The sequence below is a fragment of the Calidris pugnax genome, unplaced genomic scaffold, assembly GCF_001431845.1.
Source record: "Calidris pugnax isolate Ruff unplaced genomic scaffold, ASM143184v1 scaffold41, whole genome shotgun sequence".
NCBI lineage: Eukaryota > Metazoa > Chordata > Aves > Charadriiformes > Scolopacidae > Calidris > Calidris pugnax.
In genome coordinates this window covers 28,502,756-28,530,489 of record NW_015094509.1, presented here as the reverse complement: position 1 = coordinate 28,530,489, position 27,734 = coordinate 28,502,756, and the positions used below count along the sequence as shown (strand labels likewise).

The 27,734-nt window shown below is 40.4% G+C and overlaps 1 protein-coding gene across 6 annotated transcripts in view; it reads left to right on the top strand.

The window, feature by feature from the left end:
- TSNARE1 (t-SNARE domain containing 1) overlaps positions 1-27,734 on the top strand; it is a 474,970-nt gene that overhangs the window by 409,099 nt on the left and 38,137 nt on the right. For all 6 annotated transcript variants that reach the window (XM_014965242.1, XM_014965244.1, XM_014965240.1 and 3 more), the window contains one exon: positions 10,468-10,583. In XM_014965242.1, the coding sequence (XP_014820728.1) occupies positions 10,468-10,583 (116 nt within the window). The remainder of the gene's footprint in view (positions 1-10,467; positions 10,584-27,734) is intronic.

Sequence of the window (27,734 nt, the reverse complement as noted above, 5' to 3'; positions counted from 1 at the left end):
TGAAAATGAAAAAATAACAGAGATAAAAATACTATTCAATCCTTGAAGAGCTTGTTTGGGTTTAAACAAAAGCTTAGATCAGGAATTTTGATAGCCTAACCAATTCTCCATGGCTTCCAGAGAAAATCGTGCTGCCTCAAATTTAATTCTCTCCCACCCAATAAAAAGATATGGAGGCACTGCTATTTATTCTTAGTTTCACTGTTGTTACACTGTATGTGACTACCCATTTCTTCTTGTGATAGATAAAAGTAGGTGGTAGAACGGAAATATCCTTTTGTCCTTTAATGGTGCTCGTTTGGCAATTATTTATGACTCTTGGCTTCTCTCTGCAGGGTTTACTTTGAATTGGTGAAGACCCGCATTTGGGTATTTGTAGGATTAAGGAGCTCTAAAATGGCTTTCAGTCGGAGTGTAGATCTCTGCTGGGTTAGGTGAAGTGTGGAGGTGTGCACTCCTTGAGCACACAATTTGTTGCTTTTCCCAAGTAAGACTTTCATGCCTGGTCTCAATTTAATTTACTCACTGTTACTTCGCACTTTGCTCCCAAGTAGTCTGCATACTGCAAAGGAGCAGCAGTGACATGGTAAATGCTTGTAAACTGGTGAAAAATAGCATGCCTGGGAGGAAAAATCAGCCTTGAGCTTTAATAATATTCTTGGTTGCAAAACCTAGTGTTTCTCTTGGGGTTTCTTTTTTAAGGAACATGCTCTTAATCTTGTTGTTGAAACATTTTTTTCTGTACACTCTTTGGACTTCAGTACTAGGAAAACTCTATTTACCATGTTTAAAGATCTATTTAAAGTTTGGTGCAGCAGAAGTCAGCTCGGTTCTGCAAGGCTATGAAGTAAAGCATGATAGTTTGTGCCCGTCAATCACCACTTGACCTGCTAATGATGGTAGTGTTTTAGCAGTCATAGAGATACTACTAGAACAGGAGTGATGTTAATGGTGGTCCAGAGATGGTGGTGAGCAAAGTTTCTAAGAAGTGACGTCCTATAGTAAATCAATGGACACAGTAAAGAAAAAAAAAAACAGACTTTGAAGCAAGTAGCACGAGTCTTTCCTGCTTTTTGGGTTGTTTTTCAGTCATGTCAATTGGTCTAATGAATTTACCAACACAGAATTCTAACTATTATGGTTCTGTGACAGTTTTATTCTGGAGGTTCATCAGGTCCTAACACTGACTTTCTGAGGAGTTGATGGCACAGTGTTTCCTGCAACCCCTTTCAAAACTTGGGTTTACTTACGATTTGTAGGGAGGAGCTTTTTGGGGGGGATCTTTTACTGTAGTGTAGTGACTGATATTTGTATGTACAACTGCCTTCTGGTGACAGAATCAGACCAGCTTAAACCTTTAGTTTGTTCTTTGTTGCCTGAATACCGAGAGTAATTTGTCTTAATTACTGCTGAGATTTGAAGGCAAGTCTTAGTTCAAGACCACTGTGCTTCGAAAACAGAAAATTCTTTCTTTCAGTCCCAATGTGAAAAATATTGTTATATGATTTTTTTCCTCTGCCCCGAGAAGTGCCTTTGTTTCCTTCATTTGACGCTCACATTTGTTTGAGGATGGCCTGAAGATCCCTCAGGGCTGATGCTCCACCTTTTACCAAGAATTTTATTGTTATTAGACTTTTCAAATAAAAACATTGCATATAGCTATACATGTGGTGCTAAGGAGAAATTAAACTTCTTTGGACCAGAACCTTGTAAGGGTACACTGGAGTAGTTCCATTAACACCAATGGAGTTGAGCCAGACCATATACTTTCTTTGGCTGTGGTCTTTATAAGCTTGTGCAAAGTTTGATCTGGTTGTTATTGGCATCAGGAGCCAACCTGGGGAGTCCAGGCATTTTCTTCAGGACAGAGAACGAGCCAAATCTTTCCTCAGTTGGCTCTGCAATTAAGACATTCTGCGCTGGCTCCTGTAGCTCATATTAAAACTGTTGACATACAGAGTAGATAAGTGGAGTGGGTTGGAAGCTGGCTGAAACTGGTGGGCTCAAAGGGTTGAGCTCAGCAGCACAGCGACCCAAAGATTGCCATTTCCAGTCCAGCCAAGTAGTCCTATTCATACAATAATATAATGTAATTAACACAGCTCAGCACAAAGGCTTTCTCTGAGCACCTCGCTGCTTTAACGTGGTCGAATCATTCTCTCTCTGCTCTCTTGCAACTCTGTTTTTTGGGTCTGAAATGCCAGGGAGAAGTAAGGTGTCTGTGAGTCTGCCTGTGTGGGGCTGTTAAGCATCTCAAGTTGGTTTCTGTGAAAGTATAAGGGCATGCACTTTGCTCCCTTGGGCAAATTCTGTTTGGGGAAAAATTTAGGTTCTCTGGTGTTTTGGCTCCACACAATAGTCATTACCTGCTTTAAACTGCTGGCTGGGTTTGCTATGTAGAATTTAAACAGCTGCCAGAGGTAGGTGGCTTCATTCCAGTGCTGGGGAAAAAAAAAAAACACACAATAATCCTCTTTATAGTGAATTTGTAAATCACATTGGAGGCCTGCTGCCTTGAAAGCCATGATAGAAATGTAAGCCATTATCATGTGCTATTACAAATGATGTCTCAGCCATTAAAAAAAACAAGTGTATTAAGGGAATATTAAGATTGCTAATTCAAGCATTCAGAAGTTGGAAAATGCAGCAATTAAATTTGTGTGTACAGGCTTAACATCAGCCCCTGTCTGCTCCTGGGCAAAATAGCACAGAAAACGCTGCGCTCCGATCCTCATCCTGATAGAAGACTGTTGCAGATGGTGAAAATTGTCACAGATTTTAAACTAGTCCTGAGTCTACATGAACTGGGGTTTGAGAGAAGTCATACGTTTCCCAAGCAGAGCCAGGTTTCCTACAAACACTAACAAGTGCTCCCTCACTGATGGGGTAAACTCCTTTCTCCCTGTTCCTCCTTCCATTCCTCATCACTGCATTCAGCTCTGGAGTCCTCAGTGCAGGAAAGACATGGACTTGTTGGAAAAAGTGCAGTGGATGGCCACAAGGATGATCCAAGGGCTGGAGCACCTCTGCTATGAGGACAGGCTGAGAGAGTTGGGGTTGTTCAGCCTGGAGAAGAGAAGGCTCCAAGGAGACCTTAGAAACCTTTCCAGTCCCTAAAGGGGCTACAGGAAAGATGGGGAGGGAGACTATATCAGGGAGGGGAGTGGTAGGATGAGGGGTAGTCGTTTTAAACTGAAAGAGGGGAGATTTAGATTAGATATCAGGAAGAAATTCTTCACAGTGAGGGTGGTGAGACACTGGAACAGGTTGCCCAGAGAAGCTGTGGCTGCCCCATCCCTGGAGGGGTTCAAGGCCAGGCTGGATGGGGCTTGGAGCAGCCTGGTCTGGTGGGAGGTGTCCCTGCCCAGGGCAGGGGGGTTGGAACTCTATCTTTAAGGTCCCTTCCAACCCAAACCATTCTATGATCTTTCTCTGAAGCATGGAGGCACTAGAGAAAAGGTTTGCATGATCTTTTTCAGGGTGGGACACTTGGACCTTTTTTAATGGTTTTCATCTTTGATTTGGCTGCAGTATTTTCATTGAAATGAAATAGCTTGAGGTAGATTGCGGGCATGGAAAATATTGTCCAGAACAATTATCACTGGCTAAATAGTCTTAAAATAGGATATGTTGAGGGACCATACCTGTAGATGGCAGTTGGCTTCACCTGGATTATACACAAAGAAGAAAAATGAGTAAGAAGAGAATCATGAACAGACTGATGGAGAATGGGAAGACTGAGCAGAATTAGTGGCAAGTGGCAAATCGGTAGGCACGACGTCATAAGGGAAAGCTGGAAATCAGTCCAAATGATGTGGAAATAAAGGCTCAAAGACAATGTGTCAAAGCAAAGTGATGTTTCTTCACTGGCGTGGGCTGGCCTTTTCCTGTTGCTGTGGTATCTTGTGGGTTTTACTCATATGCAACTTGTCTCTTTTGTTCTCATTTAAAAACAGCGAAAGTGCTTAATAATATTACTGGCCTTTTCTAGCCTGTCTGCAGAAGCAGTGATATTTAATAGCAAATTCATTGTTACTCTATAAGGAAGCTTTACCATAAAGGTCACCAAATTTGGTCAGTGCATTTTAATTTGTACACACGTTAAAGGTCATATTCCTCACTTCCATTGCAATAACACAGTGTGTTTACTCTCTTATCAGAGATGATTGTGTATGACTTTAGCTAAGGGATCTTATCAGTGTAAATGGAATATAAAACACAAATAATAACGGTTGAAACACTGGTGCAAGTATAAGGGGATTTTTTTTCCCTCTGTATGTTTACATAATGCTTGGAGGTAAACACACATCTACAAGGTCTGATTTTTTCCACTGTGTTACTCCAGTATTTCCTTTTTTTTTTCCCCCATGAGAACTCCACAGCCTTCAGCAGAGTTTCTGCTGGTGTATATTGGAATGACAGTAGTTTCAGATTCATAATATCATCTCTGTATAAACACGTCCAAACACAATTAAGGACTGGGGCTCTCAATCCAGCAGACCTCAAATTAGCTTTCAAAATGCATAGTAAGGGCACAGACAAATGCTTTTGTGCAGTTCCAAATGACCTCTGAGGGCAGGATGAACAAAATTGCATGAACCTCTTTAATGTCACAAAACTCTCTCTACAGAGATTTGCATATAAAGTGTGCCACTTTATGTCAAACAGATTTGTTAATCTTACAATGAGGGAAACAGGACTTGAAAATTAATCAAAGTGGGTTTCCATTGCCCAACAGGGGCTCTTAAAAGGACCTCACCTGATAACTGGAGGCTGATATTGTGTGGTTTCTAAATTCAATCATTTTGGTGTTTTACTTGCTGGATAGGTTTGCAGGAAATAGATCTCCACAGCAGATAAATCTTCAGTGTTTATTTCCTCAAGTAGTGGAATTGTCCTTTCAGGAGTTCTTGTGATCCTGGATCTGTTGGAAAATGCTTCATTATTTGTCCATTATTTTAAAATTACGTTTAAAATACGCATAAGCATTTCTGTAGGTAAAAAATGTATAATCTTACTGAGTCTCTTGATATTGAGTACAGGGAAGCTTTTTTCTTGCTTATCATAATAACCTTTGTGGGAAACTGATTGAAAAATGGTTCCCCTTCCCTAGGAGAGAGGTTCTTTCCCACACAACCTGACTGAAAAAAAGAGGGTATTTCAAATGCCCGTATTATTTGGCATTGCAGGAGGGAGGGACAGAGACATGGTCTTGGGTTAACCATCTGGGGTGATGCTCTTTCTCTGCTATCGACGTCCTTATCCTAGTTCAAGGGATAAGGAGAGGAGGGAGACGTGGAATGAGAAGGTGGGATGTTGGTGAGATTAATTTAGCTGATGGTGGCAACCTGCCCAATGCTTTTTTCCTACAGGAGACCTAGAAAATGCCACAACCATGGAATTGTAGGGTATATCTCCAGCCTGAAGCAGTGTTTATGCTCTGAGGTTCCCAGAATAGAGTTCCTTGCCTGGACTAAAATGCCTGTTTCTAGGGCTTTTCACTTCCTTAGAAGAGCCAGTTGTAAAATCTTGACCTTCTTGCCTTTTGTTGTATGGAGTAACCAATCCATAGAGGGTAGAGAATGCTTTTACATATGTGAACTGATTTGACTCATTTTTTTCTGGTCTATGTAAATAAAAAAATTTCCTCTGACCTCTTCTCTTATTTATGCTTTTTCCTAGATAGCTTTTGAATCCTTTGCAAGAAAACATTTATTTTCTCCTTGGAACTGCATTCACTCAGGAATTTCCGAGATGAATCTTGCATTTCGGGGCCTGGGGCCGTAATGGGCTTTAATAGTTTTTAATTACTTAACTATCTGTCGTGACATAATTAAAACATCTTTCAACATTTCACATTTCACCCCCGAGAAGGAAATATCCTCTAGGCTGGAAAATATGACTTGCAGCTTATTTTTATGAAACAATGAAGGAAAGGCTTCTTCCAGGCTCAGTCACATCCAGTTTGCCTGTCAATATAAAGTGCTTCTCAGCTCTGTCCCTAAATAGCCTTGCTCGTTCCTTCCCTGCTTTTCCCTCCTATTTCACATGTGTTTAAAGAGCCTCTGTCAGGATTAAAATATATCTTTACCTACACCGTTTTACTAAAAAACCCTGAGAGCCTAGCAAAAATAACTGTAAAAAGCCATTACGTCTTACTACAGGATTAGGCTCTTTTTTTTTTTTGTCCCACGCTGCATTCTTTTCATCTTGGGAAAACGTGTACAATGAAAATAGATTAGGTCCAATTTAATCAACAAATTCTAGGTGTTTGGGGAAAAGGGCTTACAACAGGTTGGGACAGAATTATAAAACCAGAGCAAAGCAACAGCATACCATTCAGGGTTGAGAGTAAGCTAATGTAATTAAAATGAAATCAGATAGTTCTGCCTATAATTACTTCTCATACATTTTCTAGTAGAAAATAATACCTCCTGGTAGCTTTAAACTTTTCCCAAATTCAGCCTGAAATTTTGTTTGTTGCGTTGATTTCTCTATCTCTATTTAAATACACTTTTTAATTGGTAGTTAACAGCAAGTCCAAGTTTTCCAAAATGGAGTTTTGGGAAACGTGTTATCCTGGGAGAAGCATTTTCTTCAGGAGGTTTTGTTAAATTCTAGTGCTTCCTATATGTGGACAGAGCTTTGCAATTTAGCAGGAAAAAAAATTGAGAAAACAGCCATACCTTTTTATCACCTGTAGGAGTGTTTGGCAAAACCTTCAAGTCTCTGGAAAAAAAAATACCAAAAAGTCCTATTACCTCAGTTTTGCTTGATACTTCTTTGAAGTTGGGGAGAAATTCCTCAAGATTCAGTTTGTGCCAAGAGTGTACTTCAGCTTTTGATACCTGTGCTGTGCCAATAGTTTTGGTGGGTCTTTTCTTTGGTAGGCAGCTCAGTATGCTTTGAGTGCACAGGGAAGATGCTAAGCAAAATTATCTTACAAATGCTCCTGCAAGAAATCACAGGTGCAGAAGAGAAGACCAAGGGAGGGATCTGATCAATGCCTATAAATACTTAAAGGGTGGGTGTCAGGAGGATGGGGCCAGTCTTTTTTCAGTGGTACCCAGGGACAGGACAAGAGGAAATGGGCACAAACTTGAACAAAAAATCTAAGCATGAGGAGGAACTTCTTTCCTTTGAGGGTGGCAGATCCCAGGAACAGGGTGCCCAGAGAAGGTGTGGAGTCTCATTCTCTGGAGACATTCCAAACCCACCTGGACACGTTCTGTGCAACCTGCTTTGGGTGGACCTGCTCTGGCAGGGGGGTTGGACTAGATGATCTCCAGAGGTCCCTTCCAACCCCATAGCATTTTGCAATTCTGTGAACTGAGAGGAGCTCATTTTGCCCATGGCCTCAAAGCTTCCTGCACCGGACCCCAGGAAAGTCACACAGAATAGGGAATAGCATTAATGCACAGTGTGAAAGAAAGATCTCCAGCAGCTGAGGGGAGAAAGAGCTGGAAAAAGATGAGTGAAATCAACTGCGGATTAGTCGGATGCGTGGGAAATGTTATAAAAATGCAAAGCTCCCTGAAGAATTATTTCATAAAATAAATGATTCATTTTACAGGTGGTTTGGTTTTTTGTTGGTTGTTTTTTTTTTTTTCTCCTTAAACTTTATGTGGCTGTGGCTCTGCTGTTCTGAGACTACTAATTTTGAGGCAGAAACCTAGTGATACCTGTTTCAGGGTAGTAAGGAACTTGCCCTCAGGAGAAATGATCCCGTTACAGGTTTGGAAATGGTTTACTGTTTCTGTGTAAGTGTAGATTAAACTTGATTCAATGGATGGTGTCATGAATCACTTCTTTTTAACCTTTGGAGAACTGGAATTCTCTTGAGATCAGCTAAACTTCCACTCATGGCATATGTCTCCTCTTTCTTGGCTAAAAATGGACATAAACCCATCATTGCGTTGATGTTTGGGATGGAAGGGTTTAATTGTATGTTTCTGCTGTCATGAAACTCCCATGGGAATAATAGGATCTTGATGTTACATGGAAGGTTTGCACGGACCCATGTGAACATGCTTTGGATGGACATATCAGGAAAACTTGAGTAAATAAGTACAATTTATAAACATAAATGATGTGACTGGAGACTTGAACTGAACATTTTCCTTATTGAAATATAAAGTAAAGAAAGAACTAGGAATTAACAGGAGAATCCTGTACCAGATTATATTGCTGTGAAGGACAGTAATACTGAATCCACTAAAAGATGTTGCAAACAGAGCAGGAATCATTATCCTGACCTACCAGCCAGGACAAGGTCATAAAATGTGAACCAAATACCAGAATCCAGGCTTGGCTGCATCTCACCTACCCTCTGATTAGTCTGTTTATGGTTGAGGTTTATGTTGGTTTTGCTTTATATTGGTTAAAAACATGAAAAAAGGCAGGGGGGAGACTAGTAAGGTTGAAAATAAGAGTGAATAGAACTTTGCAATTCTAGAAAGAATGAAACAAGGGAATTTCTTTGCAAAGGTGCTGGTGGAAAAGCCATCTGGAGTGATAACTGTAGGGCCTTTGAAACTCTCCTTAGGAATATTGGAGAATACTGCTTGAAGTTAAATGACCCATTAGCATCCTCTGCTGACCAAACAAAGGCTCTGGAGTTTTAGAAGTGGATAAGGACATCAAGATACAGGATGAAACAAAGGTTTCCTGTTTTGACTTGGAATTAATCAAGGTTAAAAAGAAAAGATGATGCTGTAGCAGGTCTGTTGTCTCACACACTCAGCTTTCAGAATACATTTGAGTTACCCCTCCAGAAACAAAGGCTGCAAGCACAGAGCCACCGTGAAGAAACATCACTTCACGGGTGAAAAAATTCACTAGAAAGAGACATAGCTCTGGTCCATCTGAATTCTCTCCCAAGTGTCACACTAATTTGATTGAAAAGAGAGTTTTGGAGGAGGGGAAAAATAGTATCCCCCACAAACACTTCTTCCTAGCACAGTTGACAAAACCTGACCTTCTTAACACATGCACATGAAATTATTTATTTAAAGCATCTATTTTTTTCCCCGAACCAAATAAAACAAATTTCTGTGTGAGTAATTGAAAAGCAAATGGAGAGCCAAGATGAATCACTGATTATCTGCTATGAAGGTAGAACAATGCAGCCTTTGAATTTGTTAAAAAATAATGATCTGGAAATCCAGACTTCCATTAAAAAAAAAAAAAAAAACCAAAAAAAAAAAAACCAAAACAAACCACACTTGGTTTGGTGATTGATTCTGGAGGAGAGGACAGGTCATGCATCACTATTCCCTGCTGGAAGGACTTTTTGAGCTCTGCAGAGCAAAAGGGATGGTGCCTGGGGGGGTTGCAAGGAATGAAGCACTGGGTATCAGAGTACCCATGGAAGAGATGAGTTTGCTGTCCCTTGCAGTGTAAGAGGTCAAAACATCTGTAGGAAAAAAAAAAGAATAGCTGGGGAACTATAGATATATGTAGCTCTGTGGGAAATGCAGTGGGGTGCAGAGTGGTGTAAACCAGTTAGCAAAGGGTCTGAGGCAGACTGGGAGGGCTGATGGCAGCAGCTGGGGGAAGAAAGGAAGGAAAGGTGGAGAACAGCAGCAATATTAACATAATTTCTGTGAGAAGGCTGCTTCATTTGTAAGAAAGATAAACAACTCTGGACGAAAGAAATTGGTTTATCAAGTCAAGATGGTGCTATCAAGTCTGGTGGCCTGGTTGATCTGGTCTCAAGGAAAATGTGTTGTCTCTGTGTCTCATTAAAGTTACTTTTCTTATGTGTTGGGTAAGATGATTACTGAAATTGCGGGGGCCACAGAAACACCCTTCTTCTAATCCATCCAAAAGCAGGGAAGAGGAATTTAACTATATGCAAAGGTTTTGAATGGGAACAAATAATATTATGTCCGTGGAGGTCACTGATGAGTTTAAGTAGAAACAGCCATAAAAAAATAAAACCCTGTAGAATTTCTTTTACTGTATGTTAATTTGAGTGAAATCAGGGTGGTTAATGCTGGAGATACATTTGCCTACCCTGTAAACAGCCTGCCTTATTGCTTGGCTAGATTTCGTTGCACAGCAGGGTGGAGAGAGACCTCTTTATCTTGCAGAAGACAGTCTTCTCCTGGCAGCCAGAAAGCAGATTTGATACCCCTGGACCAAAACCAAACTGAATAGCCTTACCCAAGTCCAGCCCTCCAAGCAGAATCTGGAAATTTAGATGATGCAAACAACAATTTAAGCAGGAATAAAGCAGTGTAGAGAGGATGACTGTATTTAAGGGGGATTTTCACTGAAAAAGAAGAATCTGGGTTGTCCACGAGGATGAGTCAGTCTGAAAAAAGAGACAAATTTTCCATGTTGTCTTGACTTGTTTCAAATAGTACTACCAATGGAAAAATAGCAATATTTCTTCACAAATTTACCCTCTGTCTTCCCCTTTAACATCCTTGCATTTATTTCTTTGTCTTTCTCCTCTTTTAGCTACGAGCCAGGAAGACGAAGTGCTGCCTTCTTTCCATCGCATTGGCCGTTCTGCTCTTCATTGTCATAATCATCGCGGTCTCTGTCAAGCGCTGATCTGGCTACAGTTTCCACAGGTAAAAGCCATTATTTGAGTCTTTTTTCATACTCTGTGAGATGGTTGGGAGACAGGCTGGGAAGCTGATAATGGTAAGAAAATTTTATCTTAGCTTGCACATTCAGGTATGGCCTATGAAAATAATTTCCTTTAAAGGCTATTTGAGCCCAGAAATAACATCCTTAGTGGATCCTTAAATTTAAGCCGAGGTGGTATACAAATAAAACATCTTATTACCCTTTTTTCTGCTGTTTGTGTTGTGTTTGATTTTATATGGATCTCATAGCAATGCTAATTAATGAATCCTAAATCCGTATGAATTAGAGATGCAGAAGTGGTGTTAAAGACCCCCGACTGAAGCAGGGTCGGGGGCAATCCAACATCTCACTGATAGGCCAAGATGTTCCAATGTGCATCTACCTGCTGAGGTGCTCCAAATAGACCTTATGGACAAGCCTTCCTGAGGAAGAGGAAAGCAAACAACTGGAGACTGTAGTCTCCAAAATTTAAAGTATTTTTCTGGTGATCTTTGCTCACCCCAAAAAGAGGTACTGGTCTGCAGTAGGGAGGCTGGGCTGTAACCTTACTAAGATAGGTGAGACATCAAAGCAACTTCATTCCACTAGAGAAGTTTAGGCTATAGTGTGTTTCTTTGTAAAGAGCATGCTTTAAAGCATAAGACACAAAAAAAGTTTTCTTTTCCTTTTTTTTTTTTTTCCTCATTACTCTAGGAAAATGATTCAAAAGTTATTTCTGATAATCTCTGTCTGATACAAAGCACTGCTGAGTGTCTGCTTCATTAGAAGGTCTCTAGGCCATTATTCAATGAGACATTAGATTTGCACAATTTCTCCTTCATCAAGGGCTCTGGCGTTTGAGGTCTGTGTGCTTGGGGCCATGGAAGGATTTCCAGTTGGGAAAGCCAAGAGTATCAGATACCCAAGAGTATCAATGGGACTTTTCCCACAGACAGCAAGTAGGAGGCCTGAGGAAGAAAATAATGGAGGGTGAGGACACCTCTTGGTCAAGAGAGCTCTCATGTCCCATAGAGACTTCCATAAAGTCTATGTCTATAGAGTCTTAAGCTATTACTCCTGTACTTACTGGACACTGTGCTATACTGAGGCTCTCTGGGACCTTTTACAATTTAAGTGGAGATTTCTTAGCCTGAATTATACTCTGGAACTACTAGAGAGAAAGCACAAAGGATTGATTATTTGGTCTGTTGTTTTGTTCTATATGAGTTTGGTGTCACTTGACTATGCTGTCCTTCTACCTGAAGATAAAGTCATTACCCTCTAAAGTGCCTTCTTTCTGCATCAGGCTCCCAACTGAAACTAGAAGGGGTTGGTTGAAAACAATCGCACAAAAACGATTCTCCTCACAAGGTGCATTTAAGCTTTGGGACTCCTTCTGGCATGACATTGTGCGTGCCAGAATTTGGGTACAAGAAAAAATTGAACAAATCCATGATAGAAAAAGTCTATTGAAGACTGTAAAGTATCATCTCACTGGTTTTAGATGAGGACAATCATGAACCCTACGTTAATGAATGCTAGGAGAAATAGCTGTAAATACTTTTCTACGCTCACGTGCTTACTTAGGTGTTTGGCCAGCAATGAAGTGAGGACAATATTGGTGAGATGGACCTTTACATTGATCGAATATGGATGTTCTTATGCATATATATAATTCTACACATATTTTTATCTCTCTTTTACATGAGACCCTGCTTATGGGTGCAGATAGTAATCTGTCCTGCTGATTCAAATCTAGAGCAACTACAATAATTTTAGTTGCATTAATCTGGTTTTACTCTTCATTAATCTGGTTTGAAAATGTGACCCATCATAGTAATCTGTAGTATAATGAAATTTTTATTATATATAGTTAAATATTCCTGTCTACTAGAAATCACAAATCTTATCAACGGTAAACTAAATTTAGGCACATTTTAATCTAAATCCATTAAGTGGACAAAGTCAGAGAACCAAAATATTCTTACAATAAAACTCCGTTGGAAAACTGGAGTTAATCTTCTGTTAAGAGATCCATGTCTGGAGGGAAGTGAACCTAGAGATACTAATGAAAGCCCTAGGAAAAATATGCTCTACTTTTCATCATCAGTTTTGAAACTAATTATTAAGCTTCTAAAACACGAGTTACTCTCCAGCAATACAAATGTAGGCAAAACCCGCATTGGTTATATTGGAACAAGTATGCTTCTGATCATTATAAACTGTTCTTAACCTAGATTGACCCCAAATGGTGTGCAGCAGATTTCACATTTATAATTTGAAGACTTCCAAAGCAGAATGTTTTCGGAATTTCCATGTCTGTAGTTAATATTTTTTTTTTCTATTCTGGATTGCAATGCAAAGGGATTTTAAAATATCGGTGGATTTAAAGTTTCAGCTACCTCAACAAACTGTTTCATATACAACTGTTTTATGTACTTTAAGGAAACAGAGAACAGCTGGGTTTTAACGTATAACAACTCTACATGGCTGTTTGGAGAAAATAAAGGGAAGAAAGCAAGCTTAGGGACTAGTTACAAAATGCTCTGACTGGCACAGGACAGAACTGAATAAAATCTCAAGTTTATTAATGACTGACCAGAACCACCATTTAACGTGTCATCAAAGAGCTTGCTCTGTGCTTCATCAGTCAGAAGCCAAAAAAACCCACCACTAGCCACCCCATTCAAAGGGCTTAAGTCCCCTTTGCATGACATTCAAGATTCTTTAGCGTTCACACGTGCAACCACAATGAGAAATCTGAAGGTCGCTATTCAGTGAGTTAAATAAATTATGCCATTAGTATCTATAATGTTCATTATGATCATTAACATATAAAGTTTTCCTGTTTGATGGGGTTTTTTTGTACCTGCTTCTACTTTTGCAATAATCATACCGAATCAACAGTTCTTCTCAAAAGGACAAAAAAAAAAAAAGCACTATTTTTTTTTTTTTCCTCCACAAATCAGACATGACTTTGGCATTCCTTCCACAGGAAAGATCACTTTATGCATCTTGAAAAGTAAAAAGCCCTTTTCCCTGTGAGTTTCTGGAGCAGCGGTGGCATCGCCGGCTGCTGGCTGGGTGCCTGCAGAGGGACCAGCTGTTCAGGAGAGCTCTAAGCCCTGACTTCTGCCTGTTGAGGCCCCCACCATAAGTGTGTCACTGCTCCCTTGGGGCAGTTTTGTCTGGCAGAGAGAGAAGAACATCTACGGAGGACGCAGAGAACCTCCCGGGGCTTTATGTCTGTACGTTTGTTTGCTGACACCTCAGGAAAATAGCCCAGGAACTTTTGGGTCACGTTGCTGGTATTGAAGCAACGCTGCAGCTGCTCTTTTTGCTGTTACGGTACAACATCAGTAAACATCTAAAAAGGACAGTGTGGCAACAGCAGGAGTCTGAAAGAAGTCCCTCCTTTCACAATGCCTTGATTTCATGTCAGGATTTCTTAGCCTAAAGAGACCTTCTGTGTTCTTCTTTTCACTCATTTGGATGAGTGCGCAATTACCCAAAGTGACAATCAAGGCTGTTGGAATCTGAAGTCTTAAGTGTTCTTTGTAGGAAAAAAAAGAGGTGACAAACTTTGAGAAAGATGCTACGTGTATTTGATTGTTGGAAAATGTGCTTTCCGACAGCAACTTAATCATCTTGATCTGTTTAGCCAAAGAAAAAGAGAATGAAAGCTGATTTGACTACTCTGTGCCCTTTTCTTGGAAGAAGTCATTGCAGCAGAAGGTGCCTTCCTCATTTACAAGACATTCTTCTGTCAGACAAAGGTTACTGCACTGAGTACATGGACTTTGTTGTATAGGTCCTTACACCCTGTGGACTTACTGTACTTTCCACATCCAAAAGATGTACTTTTAGCATCTGTCATGAATAAAGAGGTGAGAGCCCTGAGGAGTAAAACAGCATTTCCCTTCTCAGTAGCAATGATTGACAGCGATGCTCAGCAATGGAGGAGCAGAACAGGAAAATGTACAAGTGATCATTCAGCAGAATATTCTCCCAGCCTTCAGAGACATGAAGCTCAAAGGCTTCCTGATCCTGGAAGCAGTTATTTAATCTTTAACAGCCATTCCTTGTAAATTTCACCAGTTGCGTTTTGAACCATCATAAACTTTTAAAATGTGAAACGTTGTGAGCAAGGAGTTCCGCTCTAATTACAATCAATGTGTAATCTTTAATGTACAGTTAAAGATGCATCTCCAGAGCAGGACTGTAGTCCATATGGAAAAGCAATAATCAGGCTCCAGGTATCCGTGTCTTGAATATGCAACTGTCTAGTTTTGAATTTAAATTGGATTAATTATTATAGAAAACTAGACAATATTTTTTTTAATTTGGATTATTTTTTCCCTCCTTTGCAATCACAGTTTTCCTTGACTAATTCATTTATGGGCTTATTATGTAGTTTAATGTTTTCTGTAACCTGATCAATGAGGATGAGGTTCAGACAGATGATTTTATACAGTTTATCTTTGGTGTTTGATTTTTTCCTTACTTTCAAACCTTAAGGTTTTTTTGGGTTGTGTGGGGTTTTGGGGTTTGTTTTTTTTAAATTTTTTATTTTTAGTACCTCATGTGCTACAGTGTCCCTCTGCGCCGTATCTCTGGTTCTTTGCAATGCAGTGGGAATTGTAAAACCTACACTGGTGGTCACTGCATCTGTTTGGAGGAGCAGAAGAATGCCCCTTCATGGAGTCTAGCCTAGGGAGGTAAAGAGCATCTTCATCTCAGAGTTTGAAACCAGGACAGCAGAAGAGCTTTCTGCAAAATGGGAATTTGCTAGGTCAGCCTTAGCCCCTTCTGATGTCATTAGTGCTGCACCTTTCCCTCATAGCAGCAGACAACCAGGTAGGGCATAAAGTACCATGTGGAACCAAGAGGAAGTTCTTCCAAGGCAGGGCACATCAATAACCCACCAACAAATTCAATCAAAGCCTGTGTCTGTTGGGGTCAGGAAGGCTGTAGGTGGCAGAGAGGGAAAGACTGACAAGTGGCTTTGTGGTACTTGGCATTTACAGATCTGTCGTTCTGCCCAGCATGAGGTGAGTCTGGGCTCCACCTTCTGACACATGCAATAGAAATTATGACATTTGGCCGGTGCATCTCTCACATGGCAATGTCAGGTTGTAAGAGCAGAGCAGTTCCTACCCAGTGTTGAACAGAGCAATAATTCAACCTAATGAATATTGTAAATAAGAGCAAAACACAGACAGGTTTCTTCATGGTACGGCTTTTGCATTTTGAATTGATACCATGGCTCTGGCTTTACTTAGTGTCTCTGTTTCTACTACATGTATATGTGCCTTAATAACTATGTGAGTGGCTCAGTTTTCAAGCTTGTTTCAATCTCTCAAGCCCTGAAAGGGCCACAATTTTTTTTGACAGCTGTCATTCAAATTCTAAAATCATTCACCCCTCTGCCCTGGCTGTGACATTGCTCCCATGTTTGCTCTGTAGCGCAATAAGGAATCAATAACTCTGCAATATCTTTTTTTATTTATTTATTTTCCCCCGTTTCCTGTTAGTTTGAAAAGGTTCCTACATTTATAGCTAGGTGTCAATTCTTGTCAATTTGATTTTTGTCTTTTAGCCTGTAACAAATTGATTGTATCCTGGCATCCTTGCTTAGTTTTTACTCTGGCAGGAAGACTGAGGTATAACCTAACCCTGCAATAATTTTTGTGCTTCAAATTTAAGTGAGTCAAAAAATGAAATCTGAATTTTCAATGATAAACCCAGACTCTTTATATGTTAAAGATTTCACCCAATTTCTTAAATTTAGCTAGCATCTACATTCTTGAAGACTTTCCTGATTCCAGTGGCCTTGTTGATACTTCTCTTAGTTAAATTGCTTCCTTTACAGCCAGTTAAAATCTGAGATGCAGGCAGGTAGAAGAAAGAAATTATTACCAGTCAAAAAGGAAATTTTAAGAGACAAGAGTCTGCTCTGTGCAAAAAATATCTTCAAAGTAACAGGGCAAGAAAGGCAGAAGGGCCAGTAAAAAGGTAGATTTATTTCTCAGAAGTTTTCTGAGTTTTCATCAATTATAGACGCCTCTTCCAAACCTTCAAGCAGATGAATATTTTAATGTGACAGCACATGATCAGGTTGCTGTGGTTGAATGCACTTCAGGTTGACCTTGATTGTTGTCCATCTGCACATATTTGATCTTTACTGAGGTATCACATAATGTCAAGTCATTCATTCTACTGCCAAAGAGAGCTAAGGGAGGATGTATTATGTTGCCTTTGCCTTAGTTTCAGAGTCCATATGTAGATGGTTCCTCTAGCTCAATTAACAAGTAGTAACTTGAATTCATGCATTTGAAGCCAAAGTCAGTAGGGCTTTTGAGCAATCAGCAGCTTTCTTTGTCTCAGGTTTCCGCGCTGTTTCTTTGCAATGGGTAGGAAAATGGAATACTCCACTGAGTGGCTGTGTGCAGTGCTGACCCTTCAGGTGGATGGATCAGGTCTTTGATCTGAACTTCCCAAAGCAATCTGCAAACATTTGTTATTTACACTTTGCGGTGCCTTTAAACTCTTGCCATGTTGACACACCTCTAAGGATGTGACAGAAGAGGCTGTTCTTCAGGATATTCAATTTGAACTGCTAGAAACAACACAAAAGTGGCCATAGTAATTCGGACTAATGATCTCTCTGGACTCATATATCGCGTCATTCACATGTACTGATGGAAAGACCACGTGAAAAGAAGAAGAAAAATCAGGTAGAATTGTGGTCAGCATCAGTCATTCCTTTAACTGCCTGAATATGGCTTTAGGTGCCTAAAATTTAGGTTCCAACTTGGAAAAGACTGTCGTAATTGTATGTCTAAAACCTTTGAAAAAGTCGGTGGCAAGTGTCCTCTTCTCTATGGATGGCCTCATTTCCTCAGGAGCAGTGATGTCCAGTGGAGGGAGCAGTTGGTGACTGCAGAATGATTAATGGCTCGGGAGGGTTCTCTGAGGCATAAATCAGTAGCCCCCAGGAGAAGGGAGGATTAGGCTCTTTACAAGAGTGACACAGATTTATAAACTGCTCTGGCGTCACTCTGCTGTTAGCTGACATTTTCAGTTGGTAACGCTTGAATTATCTCTCTCATCGAGCCCCAAAAATCAGTGAGATCTTGGCATTGTGAGAGGGACAAGAGTGGAGTCCAAGGGAGACCATCATTCATCCTGGTGCCCTGTGGCTCTGGGTTGAGTGGACTTCCAGTGAAGTCACTTTGGGAAGGTGTGTGGGATTTTTTGATAAGGTAAAAACCTTATTCCTCTCTGGAGAGCGATTCCTTTTGACCTGGGGGTGATGGGAAGACAAGGAAGGCTGCTGCCACCTGAGTACAGAGCTTGGTCTGTGGGGCATCAGGAGACCCCGAGTGGCCAGTTCTGTGCTAGCACACGATCCAACAAAAACCATGAATTCTCTAAATTCTCTGTGTCTCATCAGCTTTTCAGTCTCAGCGCCTTCTTTGATATTTTAAATCTTTTGTATGTGAAAGAGGAAGTTTGAAAAAGAGGTCTCTGCTGGCAAATAATAGACAGATCTTCACTTTCCATACTCATTACTGTGCTCTTATTGTTGTCTTTTCTCCTTAAGTAACTTAGGAATCCAATCTTAACAAACTTGGGTTTCTATTGAAACAGTGCAGGCACTGGAATTATGGCAATGTTGTATCTCCAAAATCAGCAGCAAAGACATAATCTATAGGTTGCTTTTCCCTTTCTGTGGACGGGCGCGGAGCAGCATTGCATAGCTCTGAGGACATCAGGGTGTGATACACAGAGGCACCCTACCTATCTGTGTTCTTGAGATATAAATGTGAAAAAAATGCCTACTAAGACAAAAGGAGTCTCACAGGTTTTCCTGGGAATAGGGCAGCACATAGTTAATTAGTGCCATTCACTAAATGACAGGTTATGATTCCTATTGGTATACGAGCTGCTTGGAAGTGTTATATGACTATTATCCTTGGTGGTCGTGTCAAAGCAAAGTAACTTTTGATGAATGTTCTGTGGTAGAAAACCTAAAAAACCAGCACAGGAGGTTTTCTTTGGTAAAAGCCTGTTAAATAAGAAATATTTTGGCAGTTTAGCCAGAGAAACTAGTGTCCCGGAAGGAAGAATTCTTAGAAGAGCAGTGCATCAGTGGCTATCACTTCATGAAGAAAGATGTGTCTAAAGAGGACAGTGTGTTTGATGTCAGTGTGTTTGTGGTGCTTCTCAGAGGGGCCATGTGCAATGATGTAGATGAGAAAATTGTGCTTCTCTTCAGTGCCAGTAAGACAAGTTCTGTCCTGGGGAACTGCAGCTTAAACGACTTGGTGTTGCATTGCCAGCTTGGTTCCTTAGCATTTCAGCATCATAGGAGAATCATTATAAGCACAGGAAGGACATGGACCTCCATTGGAACAGGTCCAGCAAAGGGCCACAAAGATGATCTGTGGGCTGGAGCACCTCTGCTACAAGGACACACTGAGAGAATTGGGGTTGTTCAGCCTGGAGAAGAGAAGGCTTCAGGGAGACCTTACAGCCCCTTCTAAAGGAGGTTACAGGAGAGAAGGGGATTTGATCAGAAAGTGGAGTGATAGGACAAGGGATAATGGTTTTAAACTAAAAGAGGGGAGATTTAGATGAGATATCAGGAAGAAATTCTTTCCTGTGAGGGTGGTGAGACACTGGCACAGGTTGCCCAGAGAAGTTGTGGCTGCCCCATCCCTAGAGGGGTTCAAGACGAGGTTAGACCAGGCTTTGAGGTGTCCCTGCCCATGGCAGGGGGTTGGAACTGGATGATCTTTAAGGTCCTGTCCAAACCAAACCATTCAATAATTCATTAATAAACTATACTTACTGCAGTGCTGTGCTTTATCACAGCAACTTCCACTGAAGCCCTGGTGGTAGTCAACCTAGTTTGAAGATGGCCTCATCCTGTGATATGCTGTAGCTTGTAATGTTCTCCTTTGCAAGCAGGTTACTCTCTCCAAGGAACTGTAATGATCTGGGAGATATTCTTTAAACCTGAGAGTGAAATCAGACAAAGGGTAGAGGGCTTATTCAACGCTGTTTCTGTGGCCTCCTTTTCTTCCTAGGCCTCCATTAACAAGAAAATAAAAAATAAAAAGTCTAAAAATCCCGCAGAACTTCAGACCTGACTGAGTTATAAAGTAGTGGTTACCGTGTCTTTATTAGCTCTCCACCTCCTTGGGTAGATCTTAGAAATATCCACATTTTGATAATATATAGTCTGTTCAGTATATAAAAAATAAACTCCTAACTGCCTTTATCTCTCCGATGTGAGAATCTCAAACCATCTTTAAAAAAAGAATTATAATTCCACCGTACTCTGTGAATTTTCTGAAATATCCCTTGTAGTTTCATTAGGCTTTAATAGGAGTTGGAATCTGCTTCACAACAACCTTTCATTTACAGAATAAGTTTCAGCTCTCAAAATAGGCTCTTTAGAAGTATCTGGAAAAGGAGCTTTTTGACTTTAGTAGTCATTAGAGAAATAAAGTTATTTCCTAAAAACTGCTGGAGAGATGGCTTTTTATACTTTGGAGCTTGGTGAGGAAGTTGCTTAAGCTTTGACAGATTATTAATTCCTCAATTAATAGCCATATTTTAACACTGAAATGGGCTTTTTACATTACAGTGTGGAATGACATTGCTATATAGTGCAGAAACCATTTAATTTCTCTCGCAAGTAGGTCATCAGGAATGACTATGTTGAGGGCTTGTACAAAGAGACACCCTATTTACAGCTATGCATCTCAAATCAATCTTCTCAGCCCAGCTCTGAAGGCCAGCAAAGTTTCTTGTCACTGAAACGATGCACGAGGTGGAGTTGGAGGTAGATCATTTCAATTTTCACATTATTGGGGCTGATTGAATTACCTCGTTAGCTGAACTGCTGTAGCTGTCCATGTACAGCCTGCTGAGAGTGCAGGGTAAAATGCATTAGTTTTGATGTCATGTCATCAGAACACGCCAAGAATAACATCCCATCCATTGCTGCCTCTCAGCTTACAAGCAGTAACTCATTAAACAGCAGTAATTTGATGCTTTTTGATTGTCTGCCTAGACTTTAGATAAAAAAAAAGCCATATAATCTGTGGAATATTTTCAAGGCATCTGCTTTTTCTTCTTAAAGCTTGAGAGTTCTAGAATGCTTACAGAAGAAGAGGGACGCAACAGCAATGTCTTGAGCACCCTCTGCACGGCTTTGGATTGGAGGGATTTTTTTAAATGGGGGAAGAAGAAAGCCCACCCAATTTTGGGCTCGTTACTTTGAGGGTGGTGAGCCACTGGAATAAGTTGCCCAGAGAAGCTGTAGGTGCCCCATCTCTGGAGGTGTTCAAGGCCAGGCTGGATGGGGCTTTGAGCAACATGGTCTAGTGGGAGGTGTCCCTGCCCATGGCAGGGGGGTGGAACTCAATGGTCTTTAAGGTCCCTCCCAACCCAAACCATTCTGTGATAACTGTCCACATTGCACTTTGCTTTTTGGTCATACATCTCCTAACCTAAATAAAATCCAGAAACTTCTGAAGTGCAAAGAAATGCCTCGCATAGTCACAGAGTTGTTGAGGTCGGCAGGGACCTCCAGAAGTCATCTGGTACAAACAGAGTCACCTAGAGTAGATGCTGAGGGCAGTGTCTCATCAGGTCTTAGGCACCCACCTCTGAGGACGGAGGCTCCGTGAACTGCCTGAGGAACCTATTCCAGTGTTTGACGACCCTCACAGTGAAAAAGAGTCTCTTTCTTATACAAAAGTGGAATTTCCTCTATTTCAGTTTCTGCAAAGATTGTAATTTTGATGTCTAGTACTATGCCTTGTAAGAGTTTGTGGTACGAAGAGACATTCTTGTTGATTATTTTGTAACTGAATTGTTCTTAGTTTTACAACTACCATTTGTATTATGTTTACAATATGCAATTAAGGATTCCTGTTAGGTGCTCTGAACAAGGCAGATCCCAATGACCAACATTTATTTACTCTTTCTCCAGAACACAGCATTAAAAAGACTACAGAACAGAATTTTAATGCAAGAGAGAAGCTGTAAAACCTGAACTTCAGCTTGCATGAAAAAAATTGTGTTTTTATTGACCTAGGAACTAAGTATTCCGATATCCCCTTAGAGCTAGTGGAGATCTGGACAATGAAGCCTGGTTTAGTGATGGTTTTTGTCAGTGTTAGGTTGATGCTTGAACTAGATGATCTCAAAGGTCCCTTCCAACCTAGAATATTCTATGATTCTACATGTACTTACTTCAAAGGGGTCAGTGCACTTGTCCACACATATATGTCTATTGTCATTTGAGTTTCCTAAGGCTGTGTCACCTGGACCCCAGTTGTCGGTCCAGAAGAGCATGGGTGTCCCTTGTCATAGCTCCTAGTCCCACAACGATATCTTGTACCCCCTGGCAAGCTTAAATCAGCATGAGATGGTTGTCTGCAGGGAACTGAAGTGAACCCTAGAGGTCTATTGTGGAGAAATTAGCTACGGGGCTTCACAGACTGTATTGTCTGGTTATCCAGTGACTATAAGTGGAGCTTGGACACCCACTGGTCACGGAGACAGAGCCATGCTGACACCTGAAATGGGTGCCTTAATTGTGAGCTGAATTGGCAGTCACAAGTGGAAGTGCCATTTGGATTTAGCAAAATGAAAATTATCTGAAACTTGATCTGGAGGTAGAGGTCCATGGCAATGTCACTATGGGTGTTTGCTATCTCTGTGCATGGGCTGGACTGAGAAGGGTTTCACTTGTCAACTGCAAGTCTTCTGTGGAAAACGCACTGCTCCCAGGCTCCAGAGTTTTATACTGAGGAAGAGTTTGGAAACATTTCAGCTGAGCTTAGCCAATGTGGGAGATAAAAGGACTTGCAGGCTGGTGCTGCATCTAATATGACATTAACTAATCTGGCAGCCCTGAGACACTATTTTTCCTTGCAGCAGGGATCTAGAGTATGTGGGTCTGTTGTTTCGGCAATCTTTTTATTTGTCTTGTGAGCAGCATAATGTTTCAGTATGCTCAAAACCCACACCGTGCTTGCCACATGGCTTGCAGGCAGTAGCCAGCATTGCCTTCTCAGGTGTTCCTGGGTCTCAGGCTGGGCTGATGGTTCATGCCAGGGATGACAATTTGCTTTGCTTCCTCCCAGTGCTGAAAATTAAGGTTATGTAAAACTGGCATAGCTCTGTATGAGAATTGCTTGTGCATCACATATGTCTTCAGATCCCTAGTTTGATTCTCTATTTCTTGCATTTTGCTTCTGTTTCCCTCTGTATAGAGAAACAGTTGCTGAGATCAGTGAGGGTAACGCTGCCTTGGTGAAAGAGCTTTATATGTGTTGTTGGGCAATACGTACAAAAATGGGTATAATGACTCATCTGTATTCACAGACAGGAGAAAAAAACATTTAGGAGAGGAAGAACTGTAAGCAGAACCTTGAGCACACACTTGATGCTTTGCAGGTGTAACCATCCTGTCTGGTAGGAGCTGGTGAAGCTGCTCCTGACTTTCAGGTGACTGCTTCACTGCAGGGACTTTGGTGAATCAGAAACACAGAGTGAGTTCGTGGGTGAACTGGGAATAAAACCCGTGTTCTCACCCTCTTATTCTGCTCTTCCATGTAGGGACATACTTTGGTTTCGTCAAGCTATCCTGTTCATGGGACTTCTTTCTCCCTCCAGCCAACTCATAAATACTTCATAACAATCCCCCCCTTCCAAAAAACCCAACCCAGCCAAAGTATTAGTCTTGATGCTGCAACTCAGAACCAAATCCTCTGTTAAAATAAGTTGGAGAAGTTTTTAGGCCTCACAGAAATATTTTGTCAGCCTGTCTCTGGCTTTCCAGTGAAAGGCAGGGTTTTGCTCTCTGTCAGATTTTTATATTATTTTTTTTAATCTCCTTTTGATGAGCTTCCTATTGGGTTTTTAGCTACTTATAGAGGAAAGTTAATTTTTTTAATTGCAGTTTCCAACAAAAACCAGCATCACTTCAGAAATCTTCTTGCTTTCATTTTTTCCTGCTGTTGCTTTTACTCTTGACATTCAGCCTACTCAACAAGTCCTGATATGACACTCCATAAAATCTTTATCCTGTCAAAGCCCTGCTGTGAGCGTTGCCCAGCGCTTCCAGAATTTGCATTTAGCATCCATTCATATGACTATATTGGTGGGGTTTTCTTATCATTGAGTAGCCCTCCAGCCTTATATGAAAGGGCACAAAGTTAATGAAAACAGCATTAAAACTCTATTAGCATTTAGTGAGATTACTAAGCCTTGTTCTGAACTTAATACTACTTTCAGCATTTTTTTTTATTTTTTTTTTTTAACTCATCGTACCCAGAACCTGGAACAGCAGAAACAGTCCTATCGTTGAGCCCATTTTTCAGGTGAGGATGTTATTTCAGAAGGAACTGAAGGCTTTGATTTTTGAGAGCTTAAGGTATTGTTTTAATGTCTTTTTTTTTTTTTTCTTTTGAAGAAAGAGCCACTCTTTGGAGTTTGTTTCTTTCTGTATGTTTTCACTTGAGAAATTCATTTCCTGGAGAAATGAATTCCAGAGGGAGAAAGATCTCCTGGAAATGTCACATTATACCCTACTTCCCTCAAACTGTACATGAGGATTTTCTTTCAAACACAAACTTTGTTTGCCGTTGCTTTTCTTGGTGGAAAAAATAGATGAAAACACAATGTGATAGTGACACAAAAGGAAAATTGCCTGCCATGCAAGTGAAAAGCAGACTTAAGTATGCTTGAATCTAAATCCCATGTGCTTTCCATCCACAGCCCTGGCTCTAGCTCAAGCAAGACCTTCAGGTGCCTCAGGTGCTTATTTTAAAAGTACCAAGATACTATCTCTAGCCAAGGTGAAATTAAAAGTGCATGTTGTTTAAGCATATCCTACAGTCCCATGGTGCAGAGTAGTACCTCATAGCACTTGACTTTGGGTCTTCTTTGGGTCCTTTGTGGTTCTCTTGTGGTTACGAGACACTATTATACTTTTTTGACTGGGTTTTTGGCTCTGGAAGTACCCACACTGTTACACTTCTCTAAGGAAAACTGGAGCTTGAGCTAAGATGTCACACAACTTACTACAAAAGGTGTAAAGCCTTTTTACCTTCATTGACTAAGCCTTTTGGTATAGCTCTTGTAGGCTGTGCCTAAACTTCCTAAGTTTGAGTCATCTACAGAGAGATAGCAAGTAAATGCAGATTTGTGGTAGTTTCTCAAAGGCGTGCTGGTGGTGATGGTGTTCAACAAAGGGGTGGAAGGGAAGTAGTGGGTTCTACCTGACAAAATGAATGGAAATCTTCTCTAACCCAAGAGAGGGTTTTTTGACGGCAAATTCACTAAGTGCTTCCACCCCCACAGATACTCTGCTAACATTAAGAGAGGACATATAAGGACTTTGCTTGATAAAAGGATCTTAGGAGGAGAACTGGGTAGACTAATCTTCAGTCTTGTGTTGAGTCAGCTAATAAAAAAGGTCGTTACTTAAAATGTCCACAGGCATCAAAGTGTAACAGAAGTCTTAGACAAAGGAAAATAATTGAAATTAGTGTGGACACAATGAGAAATAGGCTATCAGGTTTTACAAAGGCATAGACCAAGGGCTTGATTCTCAAGCTATAGACAGTAGAATTGCATGTAGCCAAGTGTAAAAAAAAAATAATTAAAAATGGATTTATAAAAGGGATATTATGGAGCATGGTATTAAGTGAACCCAGCTTGTCAGTTCTGGAGCTCAACATGAACCCAGGTACTGTTCTCATTAGAATGAGCAGAGATTGAAGCATTTAATGCTAAACCCTGTTATATGCCTCACATTTATTTCATAAAGGACCGTAAGACTGTGCCAAACTGAAGATGTTATAATACAGATGTTAATAAAAGCCCTGCGTGCCTTTCATCCGGTAAGTCTTAACTTACCACTCTGAGCACCCCTCTGACATGCAGAGCTATCAGCGCCCTTGTTTTAAAGGCAGCAAAACTGAGATATAAAGAGGTAAAGTAACTTGCTGGAGGCTACTAGAGGATCACAACTGTGTCAGTTGCTCCCAAGCTCAAAGAGATTTTATTTGCACCTCACTGTCTTCAAAGTATGTGTTTAGATAAATGAAGCAAAAATATCTGTGGCATATATCTGACAATTTCGGTAGAAGTGCTTTGGGGATTAATTTGATCTGCCAATTTCTTGGTAGATACCAGGAACTCAACTGTGTGTATTTAAAGCACACTGGTCCCTTTTATTGGGGCTGCTGTGTAGTTGGTTGCATTGGATTACAGTAGGTCTTCTGTCTTTATGTGGATAATTTCTTTTGGGTTTAGTAGCATTTCATAATTTTCTACTCCATTACACTTTTCACAGTCTAAGGTATTCCAGGTGAAAGCACATGCCCCCACCAACAACCTCCGCTAATAATTTCACTCTTGTGTCTGGGTCAAATATTGATTGTGACTCACCCTGGAGTGAGGAAGGTGCTGATGTTGAACATCAGGACGTTTTTTTTCTTATACCTCATTTCATGAAAAAATTCCCTGTGTGAGCCAGCCATAAGGATTCCCCAAGAAGAGGCTGACTGAAGTCAAATGAAGAAAGGCAGGTTCATCTTCTTTAACTTATCCATCTAAAAGTTTGATTTTTTTCAGTGGAAGTGAGCTCTCTGAACTCCCGTCTAGGCAGTCAAAAATTGTAGGTGTCACCACAGACTGAGTAGTCCTGCTTCTCTTTAATATCGTCTTAGAGGATGAAACACCTTTGGGAGCTTGCCTACTCCTTTCTACTAGTTGTACTCAAGCCTTGATAACTGTCCTTCAGGAGGGAGAGGAAAAATCCCATTCAATCCACTACCCCGATTTTGATGGGAGCTGTTGGGGGATGTTGAAGAAAATAGATGAGGGAAAAAAGCCACATGAAGCATTTAGAGAAGCAAATGAGAGTATTGCAAGGTCTAAAAAAAGATCCACCTGGACTATGGGGCTTAACTCAGCTTTTTGTGTTGACTGCCACTAACTGGCCTAAGTAGACAGTGGGGATGGTGAAGTACATAAAGATATCATAACTCCTTCCAGGATTTTGGGAATACCCAACTGTTAAAACTGGGGACAAAACAGAGAGCAGGACAAATTGGTCATCGGTGTAAGTTGCAGAGCACTTAGAGATTGAATAACAAAAAGGACTACCTAGTTTATTGATATTGGAAACTACTGGTCATTTTTCTTAGCCATAGTATTATAGTCAGGATAGCAGGTAAATGAAAATAAATACTTATTTTAAAATAGTCCTTAAAATCCTGTAACGTGCCAGTGTGAAGTTCATATTAGTGGTAAGCTTTCTTAAAACTCTTCCAGTTGCTTTGTGTTCATTTCCTTTTGGCTTTGCTGAAACACCAGAGAGTAGGAGCAATATTCTAGTACCTAAATTGGCTTCAAGATGCCTTAACTAAACATTTAAATACTTTACAGAATCCAGCTCTGTATTCGGGAAGTCTATACTTGAAACTAAGACTGCTGCCTTTTTCACTGTAATGTGATTCTCAGCAACAAACAACCTGCTCAATATAATGCACAGGAGTCCAGCCTCACAAGAAGCAAATGTTACTTCTGCAGAAAAGTGGCTTTATATTCTCTCTTATATTAAAAATATAAAAGTAAGGCAAATATTAGAATTAGATCTCTAAAAATAAATTCTTATTTATGCTTCAGACCTCTTTCTTTGAACTTTAGCTTGAAAATGCAGCTCAAATGACATCATATATAACTTGTTTCCAGCTACTCTGGAAGCAGAGTATTGTGTGTGGTGAAAATTCTTTCTTTTTTAATCATCTAAATTTCCAAAGAATTCTGATGTTCATGTGAGACGCTAGTTATGCTATTTATTTTATGCCTTGCGTGGTTCCAGAAATGGCTTTCTATTTTCTTTTGTAGTTGATACTGGCATCTGCAGAGAAGGAAACAATCCTACTTCTGTCCTTTTTTAACCTATAATAATAATAATAATCAAGAGGAGTAGCATTCTGTCTACCTCTATAGCACAATTTATCATCTGGAGATCTCTGACTACTTTTGAAAGAACATGGTATTAACTGTGCTTTAGTGACTGAAGGAACCACAGCACATAGTTAAGTGATTAT